Source organism: Oncorhynchus masou, unplaced genomic scaffold, assembly GCF_036934945.1.
Source record: "Oncorhynchus masou masou isolate Uvic2021 unplaced genomic scaffold, UVic_Omas_1.1 unplaced_scaffold_29___fragment_2___debris, whole genome shotgun sequence".
In the NCBI taxonomy this organism is placed as follows: Eukaryota; Metazoa; Chordata; class Actinopteri; order Salmoniformes; family Salmonidae; genus Oncorhynchus; species Oncorhynchus masou.
Window position 1 is genome coordinate 223,705 of NW_027016548.1, and position 25,130 is coordinate 248,834.

The 25,130-nt window shown below is 47.0% G+C and overlaps 1 protein-coding gene across 1 annotated transcript in view; it reads left to right on the forward strand.

Annotated features, from left to right (window-relative positions):
• Positions 1–19,963, forward strand: part of LOC135538723 (rho GTPase-activating protein 23-like) — a 46,506-nt gene extending 26,543 nt beyond the window's left edge. The window contains 18 exon segments of the mRNA XM_064964627.1: positions 10,954–11,109; positions 11,863–11,977; positions 12,113–12,152; positions 12,387–12,524; positions 12,654–12,962; positions 13,188–13,249; positions 13,367–13,485; positions 13,582–13,700; positions 13,922–14,074; positions 14,365–14,443; positions 14,580–14,653; positions 14,941–15,030; positions 15,285–15,410; positions 15,564–15,605; positions 15,966–16,059; positions 17,778–17,809; positions 18,059–18,494; positions 18,497–19,963. Coding sequence (XP_064820699.1) covers positions 10,954–11,109; positions 11,863–11,977; positions 12,113–12,152; positions 12,387–12,524; positions 12,654–12,962; positions 13,188–13,249; positions 13,367–13,485; positions 13,582–13,700; positions 13,922–14,074; positions 14,365–14,443; positions 14,580–14,653; positions 14,941–15,030; positions 15,285–15,410; positions 15,564–15,605; positions 15,966–16,059; positions 17,778–17,809; positions 18,059–18,494; positions 18,497–19,554 — 3,242 coding nt within the window. The 3' untranslated portion in view covers positions 19,555–19,963.
• The last annotated feature ends 5,167 nt before the right edge of the window (positions 19,964–25,130 follow it).

A 25,130-nucleotide genomic window follows, 5' to 3' on the forward strand; every position in this document is an offset into this window, starting at 1 on the left:
TAAGCACCTCCACCACCCCACACTCCTCCTCTTCCTCTCCCTACCCCTCCATACCCTTTATAGGTAAGAACCTCCACCACCCCACACTCCTCTTCCTCTCCCTACCCCTCCATACCCTTTATAGGTAAGCACATCCACCACCCCACACTCCTCCTCTTCCTCTCCCTACCCCTCCATACCCTTTATAGGTAAGCACCTCCACCACCACACACTCCTCCTCTTCCTCTCCCTACCCCTCCATTCCCTTTATAGGTAAGCACCTCCACCACCACACACTCCTCCTCTTCCTCTCCCAACCCCTCCATACCCTTTATAGGTAAGTACCTCCACCACCCCACACACCTCCTCTTCCTCTCCCTACCCCTCCATTCCCTTTATAGGTAAGCAACCCCACCACCCCACACTCCTCCTCTTCCTCTCCCTACCCCTCCATTCCCTTTATAGGTAAGCACCTCCACCACCACACACTCCTCCTCTTCCTCTCCCTACCCCTCCATTCCCTTTATAGGTAAGCACCTCCACCACCACACACTCCTCCTCTTTCTCTCCCTACCCCTCCATTCCCTTTATAGGTAAGCACCTCCACCACCACACACTCCTCCTCTTCCTCTCCCAACCCCTCCATACCCTTTATAGGTAAGTACCTCCACCACCCCACACACCTCCTCTTCCTCTCCCTACCCCTCCATTCCCTTTATAGGTAAGCACCTCCACCACCCCACACTCCTCCTCTTCCTCTCCCTACCCCTCCATTCCCTTTATAGGTAAGCACCTCCACCACCACACACTCCTCCTCTTCCTCTCCCTACCCCTCCATTCCCTTTATAGGTAAGCACCTCCACCACCACACACTCCTCCTCTTCCTCTCCCTACCCCTCCATTCCCTTTATAGGTAAGCACCTCCACCACCCCACACACCTCCTCTTCCTCTCCCTACCCCTCCATTCCCTTTATAGGTAAGCACCTCCACCACCACACACTCCTCCTCTTCCTCTCCCAACCCCTCCATACCCTTTATAGGTAAGCACCTCCACCACCCCACACACCTCCTCTTCCTCTCCCTACCCCTCCATTCCCTTTGTAGGTAAGTACCTCCACCACCCCACACACTCCTCCTCTTCCTCTCCCAACCCCTCCATACCCTTTATAGGTAAGCACCTCCACCACCCCACACTCCTCCTTTTCCTCTCCCTACCCCTCCATACCCTTTATAGGTAAGCACCTCCACCACCACACACTCCTCCTCTTCCTCTCCCTACCCCTCCATACCCTTTATAGGTAAGCACCTCCACCACCACACACTCCTCCTCTTCCTCTCCCTACCCCTCCATTCCCTTTATAGGTAAGCACCTCCACCACCACACACTCCTCCTCTTTCTCTCCCTACCCCTCCATTCCCTTTATAGGTAAGCACCTCCACCACCACACACTCCTCCTCTTCCTCTCCCAACCCCTCCATACCCTTTATAGGTAAGTACCTCCACCACCCCACACACCTCCTCTTCCTCTCCCTACCCCTCCATTCCCTTTATAGATAAGTACCTCCACCACCCCACACTCCTCCTCTTCCTCTCCCTACCCCTCCATTCCCTTTATAGGTAAGCACCTCCACCACCACACACTCCTCCTCTTCCTCTCCCTACCCCTCCATTCCCTTTATAGGTAAGCACCTCCACCACCACACACTCCTCCTCTTCCTCTCCCTACCCCTCCATTCCCTTTATAGGTAAGCACCTCCACCACCCCACACACCTCCTCTTCCTCTCCCTACCCCTCCATTCCCTTTATAGGTAAGCACCTCCACGACCACACACTCCTCCTCTTCCTCTCCCAACCCCTCCATACCCTTTATAGGTAAGCACCTCCACCACCCCACACCTCCTCTTCCTCTCCCTACCCCTCCATTCCCTTTGTAGGTAAGTACCTCCACCACCCCACACACTCCTCCTCTTCCTCTCCCAACCCCTCCATACCCTTTATAGGTAAGCACCTCCACCACCCCACACTCCTCCTCTTCCTCTCCCTACCCCTCCATACCCTTTATAGGTAAGCACCTCCACCACCACACACTCCTCCTCTTCCTCTCCCTACCCCTCCATACCCTTTATAGGTAAGCACCTCCACCACCACACACTCCTCCTCTTCCTCTCCCTACCCCTCCATACCCTTTATAGGTAAGCACCTCCACCACCCCACACTCCTCCTCTTCCTCTCCCTACCCCTCCATACCCTTTATAGGTAAGCACCTCCACCACCACACACTCCTCCTCTTCCTCTCCCTACCCCTCCATACCCTTTATAGGTAAGCACCTCCACCACCACACACACCTCCTCTTCCTCTCCCAACCCCTTCGTTCCCTTTATAGGTAAGCACCTCCACCACCACACACTCCTCCTCCTCTTCCTCTCCCAACCCCTCCATACCCTTTATAGGTAAGCACCTCCACCACCACACACTCCGCCTCTTCCTCTCCCAACCCCTCCATACCCTTTATAGGTAAGCACCTCCACCACCACACACTCCTCCTCCTCTTCCTCTCCCAACCCCTCCATGTGACTTGAAGACCCCACCACTCACACTTCCGTTTAAGACACAAACATGTTCCTCCTGATTGATCTTACTGGAACTTACTGGAAACTAACTGTTTGTAAAAATAAACAAGAAGCTTACCAGAAAGATTGACCAGAAAGGGGGGGACATAGACTATGACTTGGCCTCTATTTAGAGAATAGAACCATTCTCTCTGTACCCTTCATTTCCTCTGTCGGTCTACCTGTGTGGCCAGGCTCCGGGCTTTTCTTCACTCTGTCTCCAGTCTGTGTCTTTGTTTGTGTTGGGTAATACTGGCACTTCCCACAGACATGCAGACAGTATTAGTAGTGTTTGATTGAATCATATTTTACGGGACTTCACTAACCCCCCCCTCCTCACCAAGTCTCTCAGATCCCCTTTCCATTCACAGGAGAGGAGGTGGAAGCTGACTTTATGTCTCTCACTAGCTTTCATTCTGTCTGCTTTCACAACAGGGAGAATATTTTTCTCTCTCTATGTCACTGCCATGAATTCCATTTGAATTCCAGCCAAGTTGGGTGACAGGTAGCCTAGCGGTTAAGAGCGTTGGCCCGGTAACCAAAAGGTTGCTGGTTTGAATCCCCGAGCCGACTAGGTGACAAATCCGCCGATGTGCCCTTGAGCAAGGCACTTAACCCTAAATGCTCCTGTAAGTCGCTCTGGATAAGAGTGTCTGCTAAATGACTACAACAAAAAAGAATAATAGTATAAATGAATTGGTTGAAACTCTAATAATAACCTTAACTTTTGGCATTATGTCTGGATTTACTGAGATTCACCCTCTGGGCTTTGTAACTGTTTGAACGTTTGTGTATTTGCATACTACATGTGTGTTCTACTGTAATCACATGTATGTATGTATGCATGTATGTATGTATGTACAGTGTGTGTGTGTATGCATGCATGCATGTATGTATGTATGCATGTATGTATGTATGTATGTATGTATGTATGTATGTATGTATGTATGTATGTATGTATGTATGTATGTATGTATGTATGTATGTATGTACAGTGTGTGTGTGTATGCATGCATGCATGTATGTATGCATGTATGTATGTATGTATGTATGTATGTATGTATGTATGTATGTATGTATGTATGTATGTATGTACAGTGTGTGTGTGTGTATGCATGCATGCATGCATGCATGCATGTATGTATGTATGTATGTATGTATGTATGTATGTATGTATGTATGTATGTATGTATGTATGTATGCATGTATGTATGTATGTATGTATGTATGTATGTATGTATGTATGTATGTATGTACCGTGTGTGTGTGTGTGTATGTATGCATGCATGCATGCATGCATGTATGTATGTATGTATGTATGTATGTATGTATGTATGTATGCATGCATGTATGTATGTATGTATGTATGTATGTATGTATGTATGTATGTATGTATGTATGTATGTATGTATGTATGCATGCATGCATGCATGCATGTATGTATGTATGTATGTATGTATGTATGTATGTATGTATGTATGTATGTATGTATGTATGTATGTATGTATGTATGTATGTATGCATGTATGCACTGTGTGTGTTTGTGAGAACAGAACAGGAGGTATCTGGCCGTGTCTCAGCTTGTTGCCTCTGCTCTGCTGCTGAAAGAACACATGATGAACATAACAGGGCCTCAGTAAATAGCCAGCTACTCCTACATCCTGTACAGTACTGATCAACAGACCATAGCCTCTAGCCCTACAGTCAAACCACAGGTAAACCAACCAACCACAGCTAAGGCAGGACTAGGCCAGGGCCACATGCAGTACCTATAGGAAGTCTACACCCCCTTGAACCTTTTTACATGGACTTCCTCTGTCCCCCATACATACCACATACATACCACATATGTAAGGTCCCTCAGTCAAGTACTGAATTTCAAGCACAGATTCAACTACAAAGACCAGGGAGCTTTTCAAACGCCTCATAAAGAAGGGCAGTGATTGGTAGATGGGTAACAATAACAAATCAGACGTTGAACATATCTCTTTAAGCATGGCCAAGTTAATCATTATGCTGTGGGGGATGTATTTACATCACCCAGACACAAAGATACAGTCGCCCTTCTGAACTGAGCTGCAGGACAGGAATGAAACTGTGTGTGTGTGTGTGTGTGTGTGTGTGTGTGTGTGTGTGTGTGTGTGTGTGTGTGTGTGTGTGTGTGTGTGTGTGTGTGTGTGTGTGTGTGTGTGTGTGTGTGTGTGTGTGTGTGTGTGTGTGTGTGTGTGTGTGTGTGTGTGTGTGTGCGCACGCGCCATTGGTGATTTTAAAACAGTTACAGAGTTCAATGGGAGAAAACTGAAGATGGGTCAACAACATTGTAGTGACTCCGCAATACTAACCTAAATGACAGAGTGAAAAGAAGAATACAGATATACTGAAAAAAAAAAAAATATTCCAAAACATGCATATATATGCGATAAGGCACTAATGCCACGGCAAAGGAATACACTTTTTGTCCAAAATGCAAAGCCTTATGTTTGGTCCAAAACATCACTGAGTAACTGCCTCCTAATTTTCAAGCATGGCGGTGACTGCATTGTGGTATGGGTATGCTTGACTTTGGAAATAACCAAGTTACAGGTTTGACTTAAATCTGCTTGTAAGTGTACGGCAAGACTTGAAAAATTGCTGTCTAGCCATGATCCCCAACACCTTGACAGAGCTTGAAGATCATTCTAATTTAAGGATAATGGGCAAATATCGCACAATACAGGTGGAAGAAGCTCTTAGGAGATTTACTCACAAGACTCACAGCTGTCATCGTCTGCCAAATGTGCTCCTAACATGTACCGACTCAGGGGGGTGACTAATCATTATTATTATTATTAATGAACTAATCAAGGCATATTACTGTTTTATTTTTATTTCATCTTTAACTTTCGAGTTTCGAGTATCTCGTGTAGATCGTTGACAAAAAAAATGACTTTGTAACACAATCAAATGTGACGAAATCCAAGGAGTATGCAGACAATCTATAAGCAAGGTAGGCTCCTCCACACCCTCAGATGGTCAGCAAAGTGCAAAGCGGATTCAAATGAGCTGCGTCGGAAACTTGTGCCTCCGTTAAAATGGAGAGATGGATAGATGCCCTCAATGTGGGGCCAAACCTTGAGGAACATAGAGAGCGAGAGAGACCTATAAAGAAAGAGATTTAATAAGGAAGAAAATTCTTGCTGCTTCTCTTCCTTCCTGCTCAAGAGTCAGGGATGCAAGCTGAGGCACGTTTAATGACCGAATACTTCAAACTCCTCTCTTGCTGTTTCCCTATCTCTCCATCTTTTCCTCTCCCTGATAGGATCTGTGATCTGGTTGTTTGGGAACATGATTTAATAGGCTGTAGAGGATGAGGCTGTGTAGTAGACAGACGCACAAAAGCACGGAGTCTGTGCTGTCCAGGATGGTGGTTGGATTCTCTTGCCCTCTAGTATCGGTCGTTTGACTTAGCGTTTCTCTATATGGTGCTTTCACTCACTGTAGTCCCCTTTTTGAATAGTGTTGGTAGCTTGCGGTAGCAAAACCAATGAAAGGAATTACGTATTGGAGCGTTTATACTGTAAATCCTAGGATTGGGTCTTATTAGGATGAGAAGCCAGAAGTCTCGATGGTGGGACAGGGGGCCTGGTGGTAGTGGGACCCCCTGTGAGTCACGGTACAGTAGGGGTCCAGACTGTCTCTGTCACACTGCCAGCCTCAGGCATTGCCCTCTCTGCCCAACGCCCTCAATGCCGCCTCTGTGTACCACTGGGAGATGGAAGGGGTACTCACCAGTCCACAGCCCCTCCACACTATACCCTCCCCACAACAGACACACAGAGCCACTACCCTCCACACAACACACACACACACACACACATACATACTGAGCTAGCCAAAACATGGCCTATGCTCTCAAAGGCATCTCTCTTTCACCCTCTCTCTGTGTCTCTGTGTGAGCGGGTGAGGTCATGGCGTCTCCTATGGAGAAGTGGTAGTAGGCTATAGGAGTGTGTTGTAGTAGTATAGAGCCCTGCTCCATTCTAAGTCCTGTAGTGTGGTGGCTGGGAGCTCCTCTCTCTACTGGCGCTGCTCTGCTGCTGCTGGCTCTGTTAATGATGGCCTTTGTTAAACCCACAGGCAGCGAGAGCGGCTATTTCTGGGCTCGGCTGTAAACAGGCAGATTCCACATCCCAGATTGGGAATGTTTCCGCCTCTTCTCCTACTGCCTCTGTTGGGACCTAGCACCGAGACGAGAAACGGACGGATACGGAGAGAAGAGGAGGTTGTGAGGGAGAGACAGAGGAAAGCAGGTGGAAGGCAGTGAAAGTGGAAGCAGAGATGGAATAGAGAGGAGAATATATGTGGAGAGGTATGGTGAGAGAAGAAACAGACATGGGGGAGAGAGGGTTGAGTGTTGCATGAAAAGTTATGTTTTGAGCACCTTGTAACAATACAAGAAAGCATAACATTCCATTTCAAAAGTTCAAGTTAAGGCTATAGGGGTTGCTTCAAGTTGAGAGGCAAGTCGTCTTTGGGCATAGCTTCCATTTGAGACTGAAGATCTGCTGCCCTCTGCTGTTTAGTGAAGGTACTCACAGACAGGCGCAGCAGCCGTGGTTATTAGTGAGGCCAGCATTAGGACCTGAAGCTACAAAAGTTAAACATGGGCAAAACCCTTACCCTCCCTAAATGCAAACACTAGTCTGGTCCATAATCCTCTGTGTCAGTCAGAAAGGGTGTTGTGGCTGGCTGGTTTCACATCCCCTTGTGTGTGTTTTAGAATGGTTGAGATGAACGTGGTAGGGTTATCTTGGACAAGGTTGGGTAGGTTACTTTCTAAATGACATCTGCTGGAGTTACTAGTTACCTGTCCAAAATTGTAATCAGTAATGTAACTTTTGGATCACCCAAACTCAGTAACAATCGGATGCCTTTCAGTTACTTTTAGATTACTATTGCAGGATAAATCAACGTTGGAGTTTACATAGCTGATGTTGCACTATGGTGTATGTAGGCTTCTTTTAACCCATCGCTTTGTACTTTAACACAGATAAGTTTCACGTTTTAATGTCACGCGTAACAACAGTGAAATGCCTTTCCTGTGAGCTCTTAAACCCAACGATGCAGTAATCAATCATTTGTGCGAAAAATAACATACGGTAGAACAAAAACACAAGACATTTTTTCAATAAATAATAAGAATACGAGAAAGGGTCGGTAGCTATATACAGGGTCAGTTCCAGGGTAGGTAGCTATATACAGGGTCAGTTCCAGGGTCAGTAGCTATATACAGGGTCAGTTCCAGGGTCAGTAGCTATATACAGGGTCAGTTCCAGGGTCGGTAGCTATATACAGGGTCAGTTCCAGGGTTGGTAGCTATATACAGGGTCAGTTCCAGGGTTGGTAGCTATATACAGGGTCAGTTCCAGGGTCGGTAGCTATATACAGGGTCAGTTCCAGGGTCGGTAGCTATATACAGGGTCAGTTCTAGGGTCGGTAGCTATATACAGGGTCAGTTCCAGGGTCGGTAGCTATATATAGGGTCAGTTCCAGGGTCGGTAGCTATATACAGGGACAGTTCCAGGGTCGGTAGCTATATACAGGGTCAGTTCCAGGGTCAGTAGCTATATACAGGGTCAGTTCCAGGGTCGGTAGCTATATATAGGGTCAGTTCCAGGGTCGGTAGCTACATACAGGGTCAGTTCCAGGGTCAGTAGCTATATATAGGGTCAGTTCCAGGGTCGGTAGCTATATACAGGGTCAGTTCCAGGGTCGGTAGCTATATATAGGGTCAGTTCCAGGGTCGGTAGCTATATACAGGGTCAGTTCCAGGGTCAGTAGCTATATACAGGGTCAGCACCACCCTCTGTAGCGCTATGCTGTTGCCATACCAAGCAATGACACAGCCCGTCAAGAAGCTGTAGAACATGGATTTGAAGGCCCGTGCCAACCTTTTTCAACCTCCTGAGTGGGGAAGAGGCTCTGTCTCTTTTAAGTCCTGAGTGATTTGGATCCCGGGGGACGTGAACCCTCGGAACCTGCTCCTCTGCAGCCCCGTCGATGTGGATGAGGGCGTGCTCGGACCCCCATTCCCTGTAGTCCACGATCAGCTCCTTGGTCTTAATGAGGTTGAGGGAGAGGTCGTTGTCCCGTGATCACACTGTCAGGTCACTGACCTCCTCCCTGTAGGCTGTGTCGTCGGCGGTGATCAGGCCTCCCACCGTCATGTCGTCATTCCACTGGATGATAGTGTTGGAGCGGTGTGTGGCCTCGCCGTGGTTTGTGTACAGGAAGTGCAGGAGGGGACTGAGCACGCACCCCTGTAATACAATTCGGCTATATCTTGACATAAAAAAACTAAGTGTCAGATTTCCAGTCATTCCAATTAATTAAATACCCCTTGATCTTCAAGAATAGGACTTATATATATATATTAGCCAAATAGTTTGACCTGAGCAAGACTCAAAAACAAAGGACTTATTAACCTACTCTGTTTATGTTTTTGTCGTTTCGAGCTGAAAATGAAATGCTGCTCTCGTGGAATGGCATGCTTTGAGCACTGCCCAAAAGTGCTATTTGCATGTGAAAAAGGAACGCCATATGCCGCATTTGCTATAGGACTAATGACCACGCTTATGCATGATATCTTGATCATTAGTAGCTGGTTAAATCTATCAAAAGTGTGCAAGTTTGAGCATGTGTCTGTGAGGCCCATGGATATTTATTTTTTATCAGCACGAATTAGATTGAGCAATAAAAGCCTCACTCGTGGTCTTCTTAAATGAAACTTGTTTTTGACAGTATGTGGAGCACAATACCACATAGTTTAGAAGGGAGGAAGTCCCTCAAAGTGTTATTCCATAGACTGGGATCTGCACTATACTGCGGTTGCAAGAGTGAATTCTTCACTCGTGGCCGTCCACCGGTCGCAAAAACAATACACGATAGGCAGCTTAAACCTCTTAAATTCAACCATTTATTGGGTTCAAAATGCACAGTCGTCCACAAAAACGACAATCCGTAAGAAATAAAAAAGCCCGAGCAGCAGTGTGAGTCAGTGCGCCATGTATGTAGATGTCAATAATACGTGATGTCCGTGTCGCGCGAAGTCTACACCACTGCTGTCGTCCTGACCTCCAAAGCCTTTGTTCAAGTAGGTTGTGTAATCTTTGGATGCTGACAGCAGTCTCGCCATTGGAAGACCGCTTGGACTGTAGTTTACTCCTGCTCTTTTCCCGCTATCCATCAGACGGCCTCTGACTTGTGGTCAGACTCGCTCAGGTGGAACAAACTTAAACCTGCTCCTTTTTTTCAATGCTGATTTCAATGTCTTTGAGGAAACAGAAAGGTGTCGACAACAAACAAAAAAAATCGCTAACATCCTTTATGAATTGAAGAGTAATCCAAGGAATCATCTAGTTTTTAAAAGGAATCTGTAATCTGATTACAATATTTTTGCTGGTAACGTAACGGATTACGTTTTTTTTTGTAATCAGTTATATGTAACACATTACATGTAATCCGTTACTCCCCAACCCTGATTTTCGATATATTACTTATGGTTGTTTTATGTATTTCTGTCATTCAACTTTGAAATGACTGCTTTCATTTTGAAAATGCATAGCAGCTAACCAGTGTAATGCACTCACACAAATGAACACAATGAATCACACACAGCCTTACACATTCTTCCCAACCCGCTAGTTGATAAAGAACTGAAACCTAGCGTTGTTACATGGTACTCGAAGCCTTTTCCGTTTCTATTTGAAGAACTGTTCTCATGGAGGCCGCAGAGACAGGTACAGCATAGGGCGTTGTTTCAATCTCTCTGTGTGTTGTTTTACTTTCCACCTTATTAGTTTGTGTGTGTGTGTGTGTGTGTGTGTGTTTATGCAATAGAGCTGTAATATGGCTTATTTACAGATACGTTATTGAAGTTCTAAATTGTCTTTCCTGACCATTTTCATCCACTTTCTCATTGAGGATGCTTCATAGAACACATGTTATAATCTGTGTGTACGGTGTTTTTGTGTTGGAAGGACAAAGAAAGTAAGTATGTAAGTAATGTGTCTGGTCAAAGGTTCTCAGGGAATCGCAGCATTCCCTTTTGAAAACAGTATCTCTGTCCTTTATGGTCACCCTCTGGTGGTACCTAATCGCTCTCCCTTCCTTCAAATCCTCTCCCCTCCTCCCTCTATCCTTCCCTCTCGTCCTCTGACCCTTGATTCTGCCCTCTTCCCTTTCCTAACCTTCCCTCTACTTCCCTTCCTCCCTTCTTCCTATCCTGTCTCCCCACCTTTGCCCTTTCCCTTCCCTCTGTCCTTCCCTCTCCTCCTCCCTCTACCCCCCTTCTACCACCCCCCCCCACACACACACACACAGATGAGCCGACGAGCCCCAGCGCTGACCTCCGTGCCCGCCACGTACCCGCCTCCTCCGTGGTGTCCAGCGGCATGAGCTCAGCGCCCGCCATCGTCACCAGCCCTGCCTCCCCCACCTTCACCTTCCCCCTAACCAGGCTCTTCTCACACGACTGCAGTGAGTGTCCCCCTTGAGCCGGACTACACCGGACCGACCCCCCTGCATGCAGCCATACCAGAACCCACCCAGCACCCCTCTCTGCGGTGTCTGGTACCATGCGAGCAGACATGCCACCTCCACATCTATGGAGAGAATGGCTTACTGTACACAGCATGCTCCTTTGTCTCTCTGCATGAGTTGATTGACAATTTTTCCATGGCGAAGAGGTCAATTAGCCTCCAGTGAATAGATCTTGTGTACTTCTTTGTGCCTGGTAAGATGCATGCGCACCCTAAAGCAAATGTAGTCTCTCCGCGGTGGACTAACCGCCTAGGCAGATGCATATGCGTCACTGAAGTGAATGTGGTTACTCTCTACCTTTGGTAGAAAGTGTGTTTTCCTCTGTATAGACTAGAGCATGAAGTCCAGAGGTCCTCGTACACCCAGCTTTAGCCCAGTCTGACAGACAGACTCCCCTTGCACGACAGTAGTGAGCGAAGTGACCTGAGAAGATCTAACCTAACCTGAGTCCATCCTGCCAGCCCACCTCTTCACCCGCTACCTCACCCCAACCACCTCACCCAACCACCCTCCAGCTCTCTGTCAACCGCTCACCCTCGTCTCTTAACCCCACACTCCTTAACCTCCTCTCATCCTCTGACTGCCATTACATCTACATTCTTCTCTTTCCTTCTTTCTTTCTTTCTTTCGTTCTTTCTTTCTTTCTTTCTTTCCCTCTCTCTCTCACTCGCTCCGTCTCCCACTGAGCAGGCAGTATTAAATCCAGTCGCCGTTCCTCCTATCTTCTAGCCATCACCACGGAACGCTCCAAGTCATGTGACGAGGGACTCAACACCTTCAGAGGAGAGGAGGGCCGTGTCTTCTCGTGAGTAACGGAACACGGGGGGGAGACGTGGGAAAGCGATTTAAGAGGGATTCATCTGGAGCATATGATCAATTCAATTCGTAGGAAATCTTGCGGTAGTCATTTTAAACTAACCCTCCGTTTTATTCTCCATAGGAGGCTGCCAAAGAGAGTGAAGAGTTTCTTCACTGATGGGGTGAGTTTTCCCCCTGTTTCACAACAACAGTAGGCTGTACCCTACACGTGACCACACTGCTGATTGCAGAGGACCTGGCAGCTTGGGGAGTGTGTCTGGATCCATCTGGGGTTTTTTTCAGTGTGTTTATCCTGAAAACCTGTTGTGGAGTGGTGTGTAACTTTCGACCGTGTGTGTGTGTGTGTGTGTGTGTGTGTGTGTGTGTGTGTGTGTGTGTGTGTGTGTGTGTGTTAGTCTCTGGACAGTCTGGGGGCAGCGGAGGAGGTGCGCTCCAAACGCCACTCCACCTCAGAGCTGGGCAGCATCAGCTACAGTGACATATGGAGAGAGGGATGGCTGCACTACAAACAGATCCTCACGGAGAAGGGCAAGGTGAGAGAGAGGGAGGAGAAAGCAGGAAAGAACGAGTAGAGGAATCGGACCTGCTGCAGTTTAATGAACCATTTCCTCTCTCTCTCTCTGTCCTTTCTCTCACTCTCTCCGTTCCGTTCTGTGTTGCAGAAGGTGGGCAGCGGCATGCGTCCGTGGAGGCGGGTCTTCTCGGTGTTGCGCTCCCACTCGCTCTTCCTCTACAAGGACAAGCGGGAGGCGGTCCTGCGGGGCGCCACTCTGGGAGGCGATGCCGACGAGGAGCAGCCAATCAGCATCCGGGGCTGCCTGGTGGACATAGCGTACAGCGAGACCAAGCGCAAGCACGCGCTGCGTCTGACCACTCAGGACTTTTGTGAGTACCTGCTGCAGGCCGAGGACAGAGAGGACATGCTGGACTGGATCAAGGTCATCAGTGAGAACAGCAAGACCGACAATGAGGTGGGTCAAAGGGGACCACTCTCACCTCTCAACTGACCTCTTACCTCTCAACTCTGACCGTAGACCCCTCTCAACTCTGACCTAGAACCCTCATATCTTATGTCACAGACTGCCTTCTATTTATGTATCTCCTGTAACATTGTTGCACATGTCACCATTCTTCACTGGTGTTTGCTACAGTGTAAGCCTGTATTGATGAGGGAGTGGACTGTGTGTTTGTCTCAGGAGCTGGGATTCTCAAGACAGGCTCTGATCAGTAAGAAGCTCAATGACTATAGGAAACAGAGGTGAGGGACACATACCTGTCACTATACAGCAGTAGTGTTTGGTACATCAATCTTGCTTGCCATTGGCTGGTAGAGTCTGTCTGTAACAGTCTTCTCTCTGTCTCTCCCTGCCTCCAGTCCAACAGGCAACAAGCCGGACTCCTCGCCCAGGGTGTCCCGTGCCAAGCCGTCCTTCCTGCTGGCCAAGATGGAGAACGCTGCCGGGGCGCCGCGCTCACCCAAACCTGAGGGCAAAGGTCAGAGGCAGGAACCAGCCAGCAGTGGTCATTCCAGGTGGATGTTTGCTCTGACTCTGTGTCTGTCTGACTCGCTGTCCCTCTGTCTGTCCCCAGATGAGAGCAGCCCCCCTAAGTCGCCATGGGGGATCAACATCATGAAGAAGTCCAAGAAGTCAGCGCCCAAGGCTTTTGGAGTGCGGCTAGAAGACTGCCAGCCAGCCGCCAACAACAAAGTCAGCCAGAGCCTCTAATCTCATCTTATCATATACTGTAAATGTATAATTCTGTGCGTGTTTATATGCCCTGTTAAAGTATTTACTGAAAATCAATGGCATATGGACATGTATGGGTCAGTGTGTGTCTACTGTTTACTATGATGTATCTGTGTGCTGGTAAGGTTATGTGGGTCCACTCCTGTCTGACCCTCCGCTCTCCTGTCTTTCTGTCCTCCCAGTTCATACCTATGATCGTGGAGATCTGCTGTGGGCTGGTGGAGGAGATGGGTCTGGAGTACACCGGCATCTACAGGGTCCCAGGGAACAACGCAGTGGTGTCCAGCCTTCAAGACCAGCTCAACAAGGGGTCGGACATCAACCCTGCAGAGGAGGTGAGCAGAGCAGGAACCCAGTCGCACACACGGGCACACAAACACACACACACACACAACCTAACGTACGGTAAGCAATAGGCACAGTACACAGTGACTGGGTTAGATAGACACAGTATATCTAGTCATCTGTGGGATGGTGTTAAACAGCATCAGTGAGGTATATAAGTGTTCAGCATAGGGAAAGGATGATATGAACATCAACGATTCTATCCAACCCTGTCTCTAAAGACCTTTTAGTCTTGCCTTTGACCTCTCCCCCTCCCCACCCTGTTCTTACCGTTTCCCAGAAATGGCAGGACCTGAACGTGATCAGCAGCTTGCTCAAGTCTTTCTTCAGGAAACTTCCGGAGCCCCTCTTCACTGACGGTGAGTCCCCGTTTTGGTAGAAGAACTGCCACTAAAGGCAGGAATCAGCTCACATTCATCCTCCTTTTTAATGTTTTTGAATGTTAGTTTTTATTTCAATGTACTGCAACTATTCATATTACTCTCCTCCTCACAGATAAGTACAATGACTTCATCGACGCTAACCGGATGGAGAATGCCGGGGACCGGCTAAAGACCATGAAAAAACTGGTAGGTTGTCTGAGCGTGTTCCTCTATTAGCATATCCGGTGTCGTGTTTCCCTGGAAGGATGATATGTTCAAGGGCTAGCAGATTACACAGGATACTCAGAGGTGTTGACATATTTGTCTCTCTGTCTCTCTCTCTCTCTGTGTCTCTCTCTGTGTGTCTCTCTGTGTGTCTCTCTGTGTGTCTCTCTCTCTGTGTCTCTCTCTGTGTGTCTCTCTGTGTGTCTCTCTGTGTGTCTCTCTCTCTCTCTCTCTCTCTCTCTCTCTCTCTCTCTCTCTCTCTGTGTTAGATCCGTGACTTACCGGACCATTACTACCACACTCTCAAGTTCCTGGTTGGCCATCTGAAGACGGTAGCCGACCACTGTGAGAAAAACAAGGTCCGGACACTGCTACCGTGGTGCTCTAACGTGAACGGGTTACTATTGGCCGCGCGTCCCAAATGGCAACCTATTCCCTATATAGTGGCCGACTTTTGTCCCGCACCCAGTGGCACTGTATTCCCTATGTAAAGTGCCCGACTTTTCACAGTGTTACAGTTCGGGTGTGTTAACACGTGGTCGCCATAGCAACGGATTATTATTAAGGAAGACTGGTTTATAAGGAGATGTGTTGTTTCTGTGTGTGCGCACAGATGGAACCTCGTAACTTGGCCCTGGTGTTCGGGCCCACGCTGGTGCGGACGTCTGAAGACAACATGACAGACATGGTGACTCACATGCCTGACCGCTACAAGATAGTCGAGACGCTCATCCAACACGTGAGTGACCCTCTAATCCCAACCAATGACAAACCTGTTTACTGGCTTCACGTTAACGCTCCTCCAGTGAGCTAGCGCTACCCTGTCGGGAATATCTTCTCATAGATCTCTTCTTTCTCTCTGTCTCCTCTCGCACTCTGTTTCCTCCCACAGTATCTCTGGTTTTTCAGTGAGGACCTGGACAAGGATGAGAAGGTACAGTGGGACTTACTCTGCAAACTGTGGAGACTATGTGGGAGCAGCTGTTCAGTTCACACGGTCATGTTGGAGCTCACTGTGTAATCTGCTCCAGTAACCAGCCCAAATAGAATCCTGCAAGTCAGGGGATGTGATATGATACAGTATATGTGATCTATGTGTCATTGTCTGCGTCTCATATTGCACCCTATTCCCTTCGTAGTGCACTACTTCTTACCAGAGCCCTATGGGCCGGGGAAGAATAGCGCATTATATGGAGAAACGGTTGCCATTTGGGACAAAGTCACCGATTCTTACGCAGGACTTAAATCCAGTGTTCATGTGTTGTTTATGACTCGATGCCTTTCTCCCCGTCAGACTCCAGTAGACACGAAGGACCTGGTGCCTGCCCCCAATATCGACCACTTGCTCTCAAACATTGGCAAGACCGCTCTGCTAGGGGAGGCATCAGGTGAGGGCCCGCCCACCACTGCCCAAATGCACCAGTCACAACCTGCACTGAGCTACTGACAGCCTGTGCAGACCAATCACGGTTCACACTGTGGCCAAACTGGCCAATCGGCGACTGGCAATAATTATTGACAGCCACACAGTTGAACCAATCCCATGCAATCAGGAAATAGGCATGACATACATTTGAAATGATTTGCCCTTGCTGAGTTTCTCTCCTTCCTGATTTGATCACTAGACTGTGTGCTTCTTTCCTCTCACCTGGTTTTCTTTTCTTCTTTATTACTCATCCTTCACTGTCTCTTCTACATCGCTGCATCCCTCTCTTAGCTGAGCCTGTGGAGCAGCCACTGCGGTAGGATGGGACTTCCCCTGCCAATTCCTGTGTGTGTGTGCCTGTGTGTGTGTGTGTGTGTGCGCGTGTGTGAGAAATGGTGAGTTTTGGTGTGATGGTGTTTGTTAGTGAAAGATGGGTGGGTGTGGTGGGTGTGTTTGGTATGTGTCACCATCTTCAGAGGAAGTTGCTCTCGGCTCCCTTTGTGTCAGCTTGACTAAAGCAGGAGGTGTGTGTGAGGATGACCCTGCACTTTGTGTACTCTGTCACTGAGAGAGAAACCCCTCTACAGTGGTCTGTCCACCTGTCTGTCCTGTCTGCCTCACCTGCTCCACTCATTCTCTATGGGCCCTCTCATGTGTTACTCTGGGGTTTTAGTGTGTGTGTGTGTGTGTGTGTGTGTGTGTGTGTGTGTGTGTGTGTGTGTGTGTGTGTGTGTGTGTGTGTGTGTGTGTGTGTGTAGTTTAGTAAACAAAGAATAGAAAAAATTAAACAAACAAAAGATTTGACCAACTGGGAACATTTTCTTAGTACCGACAAGGTCAAATGCTATTTCCAGGGGGTTAGGGTTAGGAGCTGTGGTTAGTTTTAGGGTTAGGAGCTAGGCTTAGGGTTACGGTAAGGTTTTCAGGTTAAGGTTAGGGTTAGGGAAAATAGGATTTACAATGGGACTGAATTGTGTCTTCCCACAAGGTTAGTTATGTGAGTATGAGCGTGTGAGTGTGAGTGAGAGCGTGTGTGTGTGAGAGCGAGTGTGTGTGGTCGAGGGCGTGTGAGCGAGGGCGTGTGTGCGAGGTGGTGTGACTAAGTGTGTGTTGATTGAAAAACCCTTTACTCAACCTTGTATTCTGCCTTCCCTCCTCCCCGACGCTTCCTTCACCGGTTGATGTCATCAGTGTTTGCCGTGATGTCATCAGTGTGTGCTGCGATTCCTTAATGCTGTTGTTTTTCCCCACCCTCGCCCCTCTCCCCAACAACCCTGGTCACATACCAGTCAGTATGATCAACTCCACGACAATCGGTGGTTTGTGATGACACGTTGTCCTGTGTGTTAATGGTGTGTGACCAGTGTCTGTATGGTTCTGTTTCCCAGGGGAAGGTGAGAGGTAGAAGGTAGGCACAGAGGATGCCCAACTCTCTACTAATTGGATTAGTGTTACATTAGAGCAGTCATATTTCCTGTGTTATAACAGTGTCGAACTAGTGTGTTTTAAAAGCTCTAGCTAGCTAGATAACAGAAAGGTTTATTGTTTTCTGAAGCGGCAGCTCTGTGCCCCCCCCCCCCCCATCGCTGCCATTCACGCTCCTCCTCCCCTCCCATGTAACACAGACCAGCTTTACAGTGTACCTTTCTCCTCTGATCCTCTCTCTTTGTCCTCTCTTAGACTCAACCAACAGTGACTCAGCTAAATCTAAGGTAAGGTCTCGTATAGCCAACTATGCTGTTCTACACTTGTTATTGAACTTCTGGCCACTCAACTTCTGGCCACACATATAGCAGAAACTGGGGACAGTTTGACAGACATAAAACAATCTTCTTCACGACCATAAAAATACTTTCAAAGAGCTGAAGCAAGTCACAAAATTTAGCTTCACACTATCTAGTTATGGTTGAGGTTGTGTAAATCATCCGACCTTTGACCTATGTGACTTTGTTTTGCCTCAGGGGTCGTGGGGGTCAAAGCGAGACCTCACTGCCAAGGACTTTCTGACCCTGTCCATCATGTCCGCCGTCACCGGACGCAAGCGCAGGAATCGCCACAACGGCCGCCTCGTGGGCAGCAGCACAGATGACGACTCGGAGCACGAGCCAATCAAAGCCAGCCACCTGGGGGTGGAGGAGGGAGAAGAGGCGGGGTTGGTGGTGGCAGGAGCAGACACCGCCCCACGAGCAGAGGGAGAGGAGGAGGAGGAAGATGATGAGGAGGAGGAAGAAGAAGAAGAAGAGTCTGTAGTAGAGAGAGTGAGAGTGCAGGTGGAGGTAAAGGAGGTGGTAGTTCCCAGCATGCCGTGCGGTGGTGAGAAAGAGAAAGCAGGGCAGACGGTGATGCTCCTCCATGAGGAAGAGGCGGTGACGTCGGAGGTGAAGGGCAGGGCGTGGCGGGGCCAGAGGATGCTCGTTCTATCGTCTCCGGTTACTCCACCCTCTCCACACTGGGGAGGAGCCTGGCATCTGAGGGACGGTGCGATGAAGCTGACGACGAGCGCAGCGAGCTGGTGAGCGAGACGGACAATGAGAGTGGATTCGCCTCGCGCTCCCTTACCCAGGAGAGACCTGAGAAACACCCCCCTGCATCCATTACACCCACACTCACACCCCCTACCCCCACACAGCCCCCTACACAACCCCCCACAGCAGGACAACGAAGCTTCCTCTACACACACTACAAACCCCACCCTGTCTCCGCCACACCCCAGCACACCACCCCCACCCCCTCCACACACACTCAGGACCCTGGGGAGAGGAGCGAGGGTGGGGCGCGATCCACCACCCCCTCCTCCTCTTCCTTCTCGTCGTCCTCCACCACCCACAGACTGCACACCCGGCCCTCCTTCAACTCCCACAAGCTGATCCAATGTGACACGCTGGCCAGGAAGAAGCTAAAGGACAGAGGGAAGACCAAGGCTCGTTCTCTGGACCTGCTGGACCTCCCTGGGCCTTCAGGAGAGGAGGAGGGAGCTGGGGCACCAGGGGCCCAGAGGGACCGATCCAGGACCAACCCTTCCACAGGGAGCAGCCAGGAGAGCCTACGTCCACCCCGGCCCAAAGAAGCACTGCCGCCCAGCGAGGCTGCCTCTTTCACCCCCAGCGGGACAGGGCAGGGTCAGGGGCGAGGGTCCCTGGCTGACCAGGTGCGTGCGCGCCTGCTGGGCTCGGCTGATGACCTGCGTATCGTGGGGCTGAGGAAGCCACTCTCCCCGGAGACAAGGAGGAAGAGACGGGCCTGGAGAAGACACACTGTGGTGGTCTCACCTACCGAGACCAGCGACAAGAGGCCTGCGCTAGCCACCAACGTGTTCCCCATGCCGCCGGCCACTTCCAAACCACAGGAGTCACCCCTCGACCCCCAGGAGCTTGACCCAAGACATCCTCTTCCCCTGGGCCAGAATCCCCCCGCCACACGCCGAGCACCAGCCTCCAGGTTCCATCAGTACCTGTAACTATGGACAGAGACTGATAGGCCTGTAAATGACAAGGCCTCTGGCCTCCCTCTCAAAGTCTCCCTCCCCTGAGCTGCTGAGCTAGGGTCTACTGTCTCAGAGGGTCAGATAGTGCTGACCCCAGGTCAGTTGCATGACGGCAGTGAGTAGTGGACAGCAGAGCCACAGACAGACACAAGGGATCTTATGACAGGTCTGATAACAGTTTTTGGCCTACAGTCTACTCACGCTCCCTTTTCATTTGTTTCAGCTCCATTTGCATGGCAAAGGGAATTCCAGTATTTGCCAAAGCTTTTTTTGTGTGTTTTAAATAAAATAAAAAATAATGCTAAACTGCAATGGGACATCAGACAGACAGACAGACAGACAGACAGACAGACCTCCCTCCCTCCCTCCCTCCCTCCCTCCCTCCCTCTCCCTCCCTCCCTCCCTCCCTCCCTCCCTCCCTCCCTCCCTCCCTCCCTCCCTCCCTCCCTCCCTCCCTCCCTCATCTCGGTGTTAATGCCAAGAACTCGCCCTCGTGCAGGCAGCAGACACTGTGTTACTGAATACTCGGATCCTTCCTGTCCTCTCTGTTGCTTCCTGTCTGACACAGGAAGTGGCCTGTCCTCTCCCAGTGCACAGGGAAGAGCATGCCAAACCAAGCCGACCCAGGGTTCCTCACAGAGCGACACTTTCAACAGGGCTGTGGGCTCTCTCTCTGTCTTTCTCACAAACACACACACACACTAGCTGAGAGATCAGCAAGTACACTATAAGAAGAGTACAGGCAGTATTAGAATGTGAGTTTTGAGAGAGAACTCTGTCTAACCTTTGGCCCCAGCACTGACTTCTATATCAGTCTTCCTTAATATTCTGTTACTGTGACGACCACAGAACAACTGACTCTAACACTCCTCTAGTTGCCAACACACATAAATGCCATAACTCTCTGACACACACATGCTCACACAGCAGTAGTGGTCTGTAACCCAGATGTTTGTCTGTCTGTACATATGTGTGTTTGCCTGACAATACCCGCGAGTATGTTTGAGTGTGCAGGTGTTTGTGTGTTGAACTATTTTGTAACATTTGTATAAAGCCTTGTTAAGTTAACCTTGTAAATATATATATTATTACATTATTATTATTTTATTTTTTTGTTGTTTCTTTTTTATGGTTTACATAAGTGCACACAGGTGCACCATAATTTCCTTCAAGATGTTACTTGAAATGTTCCCCTTAATATATTATTTTTCGTTTTATATACAGTGTATATTATATATATTTTTTGGTATGAAAAGAATAAGTACTTTTATTGTGATTTGACTTCTCGCATCCTAAACGCATCCTAAAGAAGCATCCTAAATCTGACTTAATTCCTGTTCCTTGTTTCCTCATAGACGGCCTTTCTCTGTGACTCACAGTGCTATGCAGAAATACTTTCTCTCGTTTAGCAAAGATAGAATAACTCATCCAACATTCAAATTCTCCAGTCAAAATCCCTAGGTCTGGCCGTTGAAATGCCTCTCCATTTCATGGCTGGATTAGCATCCATTTCCGCATTTGAAGAAAGAAATGTACTCTCCCCTTGCTGACACTACTATCTATTTTGCAGCAAGCAGGGCTTTATCTACTTAAGTCAGAATAATGTTTGTAAGCATCTCAGCTCTCTTATCAAAGAACGGTCACATACTGTACTCGCATCAACATTATCAGAACTGTCTTTTCAATTGGATGAAGTATTAGTTGGTAATAATTTGCTTGACCAAACCTGCATATGTGTACCAGAGGAAACATTTGCTTTCATCTGATAGGTGGCAGAGAAAGCGCGAAATATTGACAACGTGCCGTTAAAACGTCAAGGATTATAAATGCAACCTGCATGTATACACAAAGTTACGTTTGGTATCGTCTGTCAATTATATTTGATTTGTTATATTATCAGGAATCGTTTTAGTGTGACACCATCTGCACATGATTTTTCATGTCACATATGACATTTTCATCAGTTTAGACTCACTCAAGTGAATGACCACTATGAGTGGGGTGCTTCAGAATCCCTGGATACAAATGACTGATTGCAGAAATGTGGTTACCAGAAGTAGGCATTTTGGGGTCTGCTGTGTTTCTAGACTTGCATGCCATTCTCTTGGACATGGTCCAAGATGAGTTTCCATTTCCCAAATAATCTTTATTAACCGTTCCTCAACCAATGTCCAATGGGACTTATTCTTCAGGTTTGCCTGACAGGATTTTTGTCATCATTAAATGTAATTGACTTTTTGTTAGTCTTGTCTTACCTCAAGAGTTGCCCTACAAGTGCCTGATTTCTGGGGTGTTTTTGTTCTGCAGTGAGTGCCATGGTCAGTCCTCACCTCCCCCATTAACCCTCATTATTCCAGACTCTCAAAGCCAAAAGCTTCAACCTTCACATCTAGTTATAAGCCAGACTGAATCCATTACCTTCTCGTTGCTGTGCTTACATCTTAGCCGCTGACCCAAAGATGTGTACACAAGCAGCCTCTCTGGGAGGCCATTTAGAGCAACACTGTGTCTGGCCAAGGACTTGTCTATGCAGTCTGTTTGCATCTAACAAGCACTAACAAACAGCAGAATACCTGATGCTGCAAAGGTGAGGGAAAGTATATTGCTCTCACCTGCTTTTCTCGTACACAGAGGTTATTTCATGTGGACAGTGTTTTCTATGGTATACATAACAAGCTCTAAGTAAGGGCAATCAATACCTAAAACATGGGAATATAGTACCAACTCATTTGCATTAGATTTTGTTTGGTGAACTAACTGTATAAATGTAAACTGTAGGAGACATACAGCTGAGCTTAAGAGAGCTGATCCAAACTGCTCATGTCTTCATCGAGAAGATAAATACAAAAATTGTAGAACATTCTGACAACACTCAATGTGTGTTTAGGTGTCCGTCTCTTGAAATGTGACATATCTTATGTTTGTTATTATGTCTGATAATATTTTGTACATATTGTCTTGATATGTAACATATTGTATTGTGTAAAGTACATTTTGAATTGCTTTGAGTAAACAATATTATAAGATAATGGACTGACTAAAGGTTATCCACCTGGAACCATTTTATTTGATGGCTTTTTTCCTTCAAAGCAAGGTTATATGATGTAAATAAACAGAATTACGTTTTAAAAATAGAATTTCTTTCAGTTGCTTGAAAGTTTTGTGAATGTTTAATGTCAATAGTATTCTGTTGTCAATGCTGACATGCTTCATTCTCGGGAAAAGTTTCAGATATGTCATTGAAATGGGGTAGGATGTCAATCCACATTAACAAAATTCATTCACAGGTTTGTGACACCACTGATTGGCATCCACCCAACGGATCCTGCACCACAATAAAAAAATACTGTACTTTTAAAAAAATGTATCCCTCCAGCAGCGCAATTCACAGATTAATCTTGGAACTACATTACCCATAACTATTCTGCTGTAGAGCACTCAATCTTGCGCCACACTTCCCTACATGCGTTTTGCCTGCACCCAGGAAGGACCTGACAACTAGAAATTGGTGCAAATTTTATCACTAAAATCAATTAAGATTCCTAAAGTCTTGCATACATTTGGTTGTGTATGTATGTCGGTAAACCACGTTTGATTTGGGAAATTTAAGTGCTTTTAAATCTGCGTAAAACCTAGCTATATAACAAGTTAGCAAATTCATGCTAAAAGCAAGGAAATCGTTAGCTTGCTAGCTGGCCTAGCTTGATAAATAAATGCATATTTTGACCAGCCATATAGCTAGTTACCTAACCTGCATTTTAAACAGGGACGTTAACAATTAGCGATCTATTAACCAACTGCTCTAGCTGGTTAAGCGATTTCATGTGCTCTGCCCACAGCGCACTTTGAACCACTGCTATATTTTTCAAATGCATACGGTTGGAAACTAAGCATGAAAAGGAAATAAACGTCCTACTCCTTATTATCGTGTTGCCCTCACTGAAATCAAAATGCTTAGCTGCAGCCAAATGGCTGCCAGTATGAACTTGAGACATTGGGGTCGAGAGAGGAGCTCAGGAAAATCCGTGGATTCCAAGTACGCCACGAGAAACGCTCGAGTTAAAGTATTTCTTAATCCTAGAACAATTTATCACTGCAATCTTGGTATTTAATCATAGTTTAAACTTGCATCAAATTTATCATTTTGGAATAAATATATTGACACAAGTTTATTTGCAACTTTGTGTCAATGTTGACAACATATCTGAGTCTGGAACCAGGCGAAATGGGTCAGCGTTGCTTATCTATTTTTCATTATTAGCTTTCTTCTCTTTAAAGGGATAGTTCACCCAAATTACATATAGGTTTTCTTAACATATAAAGCTATGGACAAGGTATGGTAGAAATCCATGCATTGGTTTGTTTCACCTGGCCACTGTTAAATACGTAATAAGTAACTTAATTGAGCAACACTCAATGTTGGATACTTTAGAATTATTTGGACATGAAGAACAAAACATGCTAATATCATTGACTTGCATTGGATTTGTGCCACAAAAGTTTGGAAACAGTAGCCAGGTAAACAAAGCATTGATTTATGTCATACCTTGTCCATAGACTACTTACAGGGTAGGAAAGCCAATGTAATTTGTGTGAACTATCCCTCTTTTCACACTATTTAGCTGTATGCTATTCCATAAGAACAGTATGAATGCTTAACATTCACATTGAATTCAATCTAATTTTATGAGTAGTCGCAAAATGTAATGACAGTAATGAAAAAGTGAATAGAATGCCCCCCTGACATTCATTGGTCACCCTTCGCCCAATAAATTCCATACCCGAAATTATACCATGGAAGTAGGGCAATGGAACTCTAACAGGACCCTTGCCTTGTTTAGAAAGACTATTTTAGCAAGTTGGAGTCAGCTGCTCAATGAGCTTTAGCCTACGACATTAGGTCCATTTCCCATACCACTGAGACAGGTCAAGAGGTGACCTAAGGAGCTTTGGAGTACAAAATAGCTTTGGTAAGGATATCATGTCAAGTCGTGAGATCTCACAAAACCATCAGCTACAGCTAGACATATATCCAGGGTTGGGTACGGTCCCTGGTTCGACTCCAGGCTGTATCACAACTGGTCGTGATTGGGAATCCCATTGAGCGGTACACAATTGGCCCAGCGTCCTCCGGGGTAGGCCGTGATTGCAAATAAGAATGTAATTAAATGACTTGCCTAGTTAAATAAAAATACTTTCTAAATGTAATCTATTGCTAGTTACCTGGCCAACATTGTAATCAACGTAATTTTGGGATTTCCCAAATTTAGTAACTTAACCTGATTACTTTCCCCTCAATTAGAATAAGACTAAAATGAGCTATTGAATGCATTTGGTGTGATCATAGTGGTCTCTTGACTTGTCAGACTCACTCAGGTGGAACAAACTTTAACTTACACCTTTTTTCCAATGCTGAACAAAAAACATGTTTTCACAAACATCCTTTATTTAAATCAAGTAGACGTCTACTTTTTCAAAAGTATCTCTAATCTGATTGCAGTTAGTTTTTTGTAACCCTGCATATGGCTATGTACAGCCTACTGTAGATT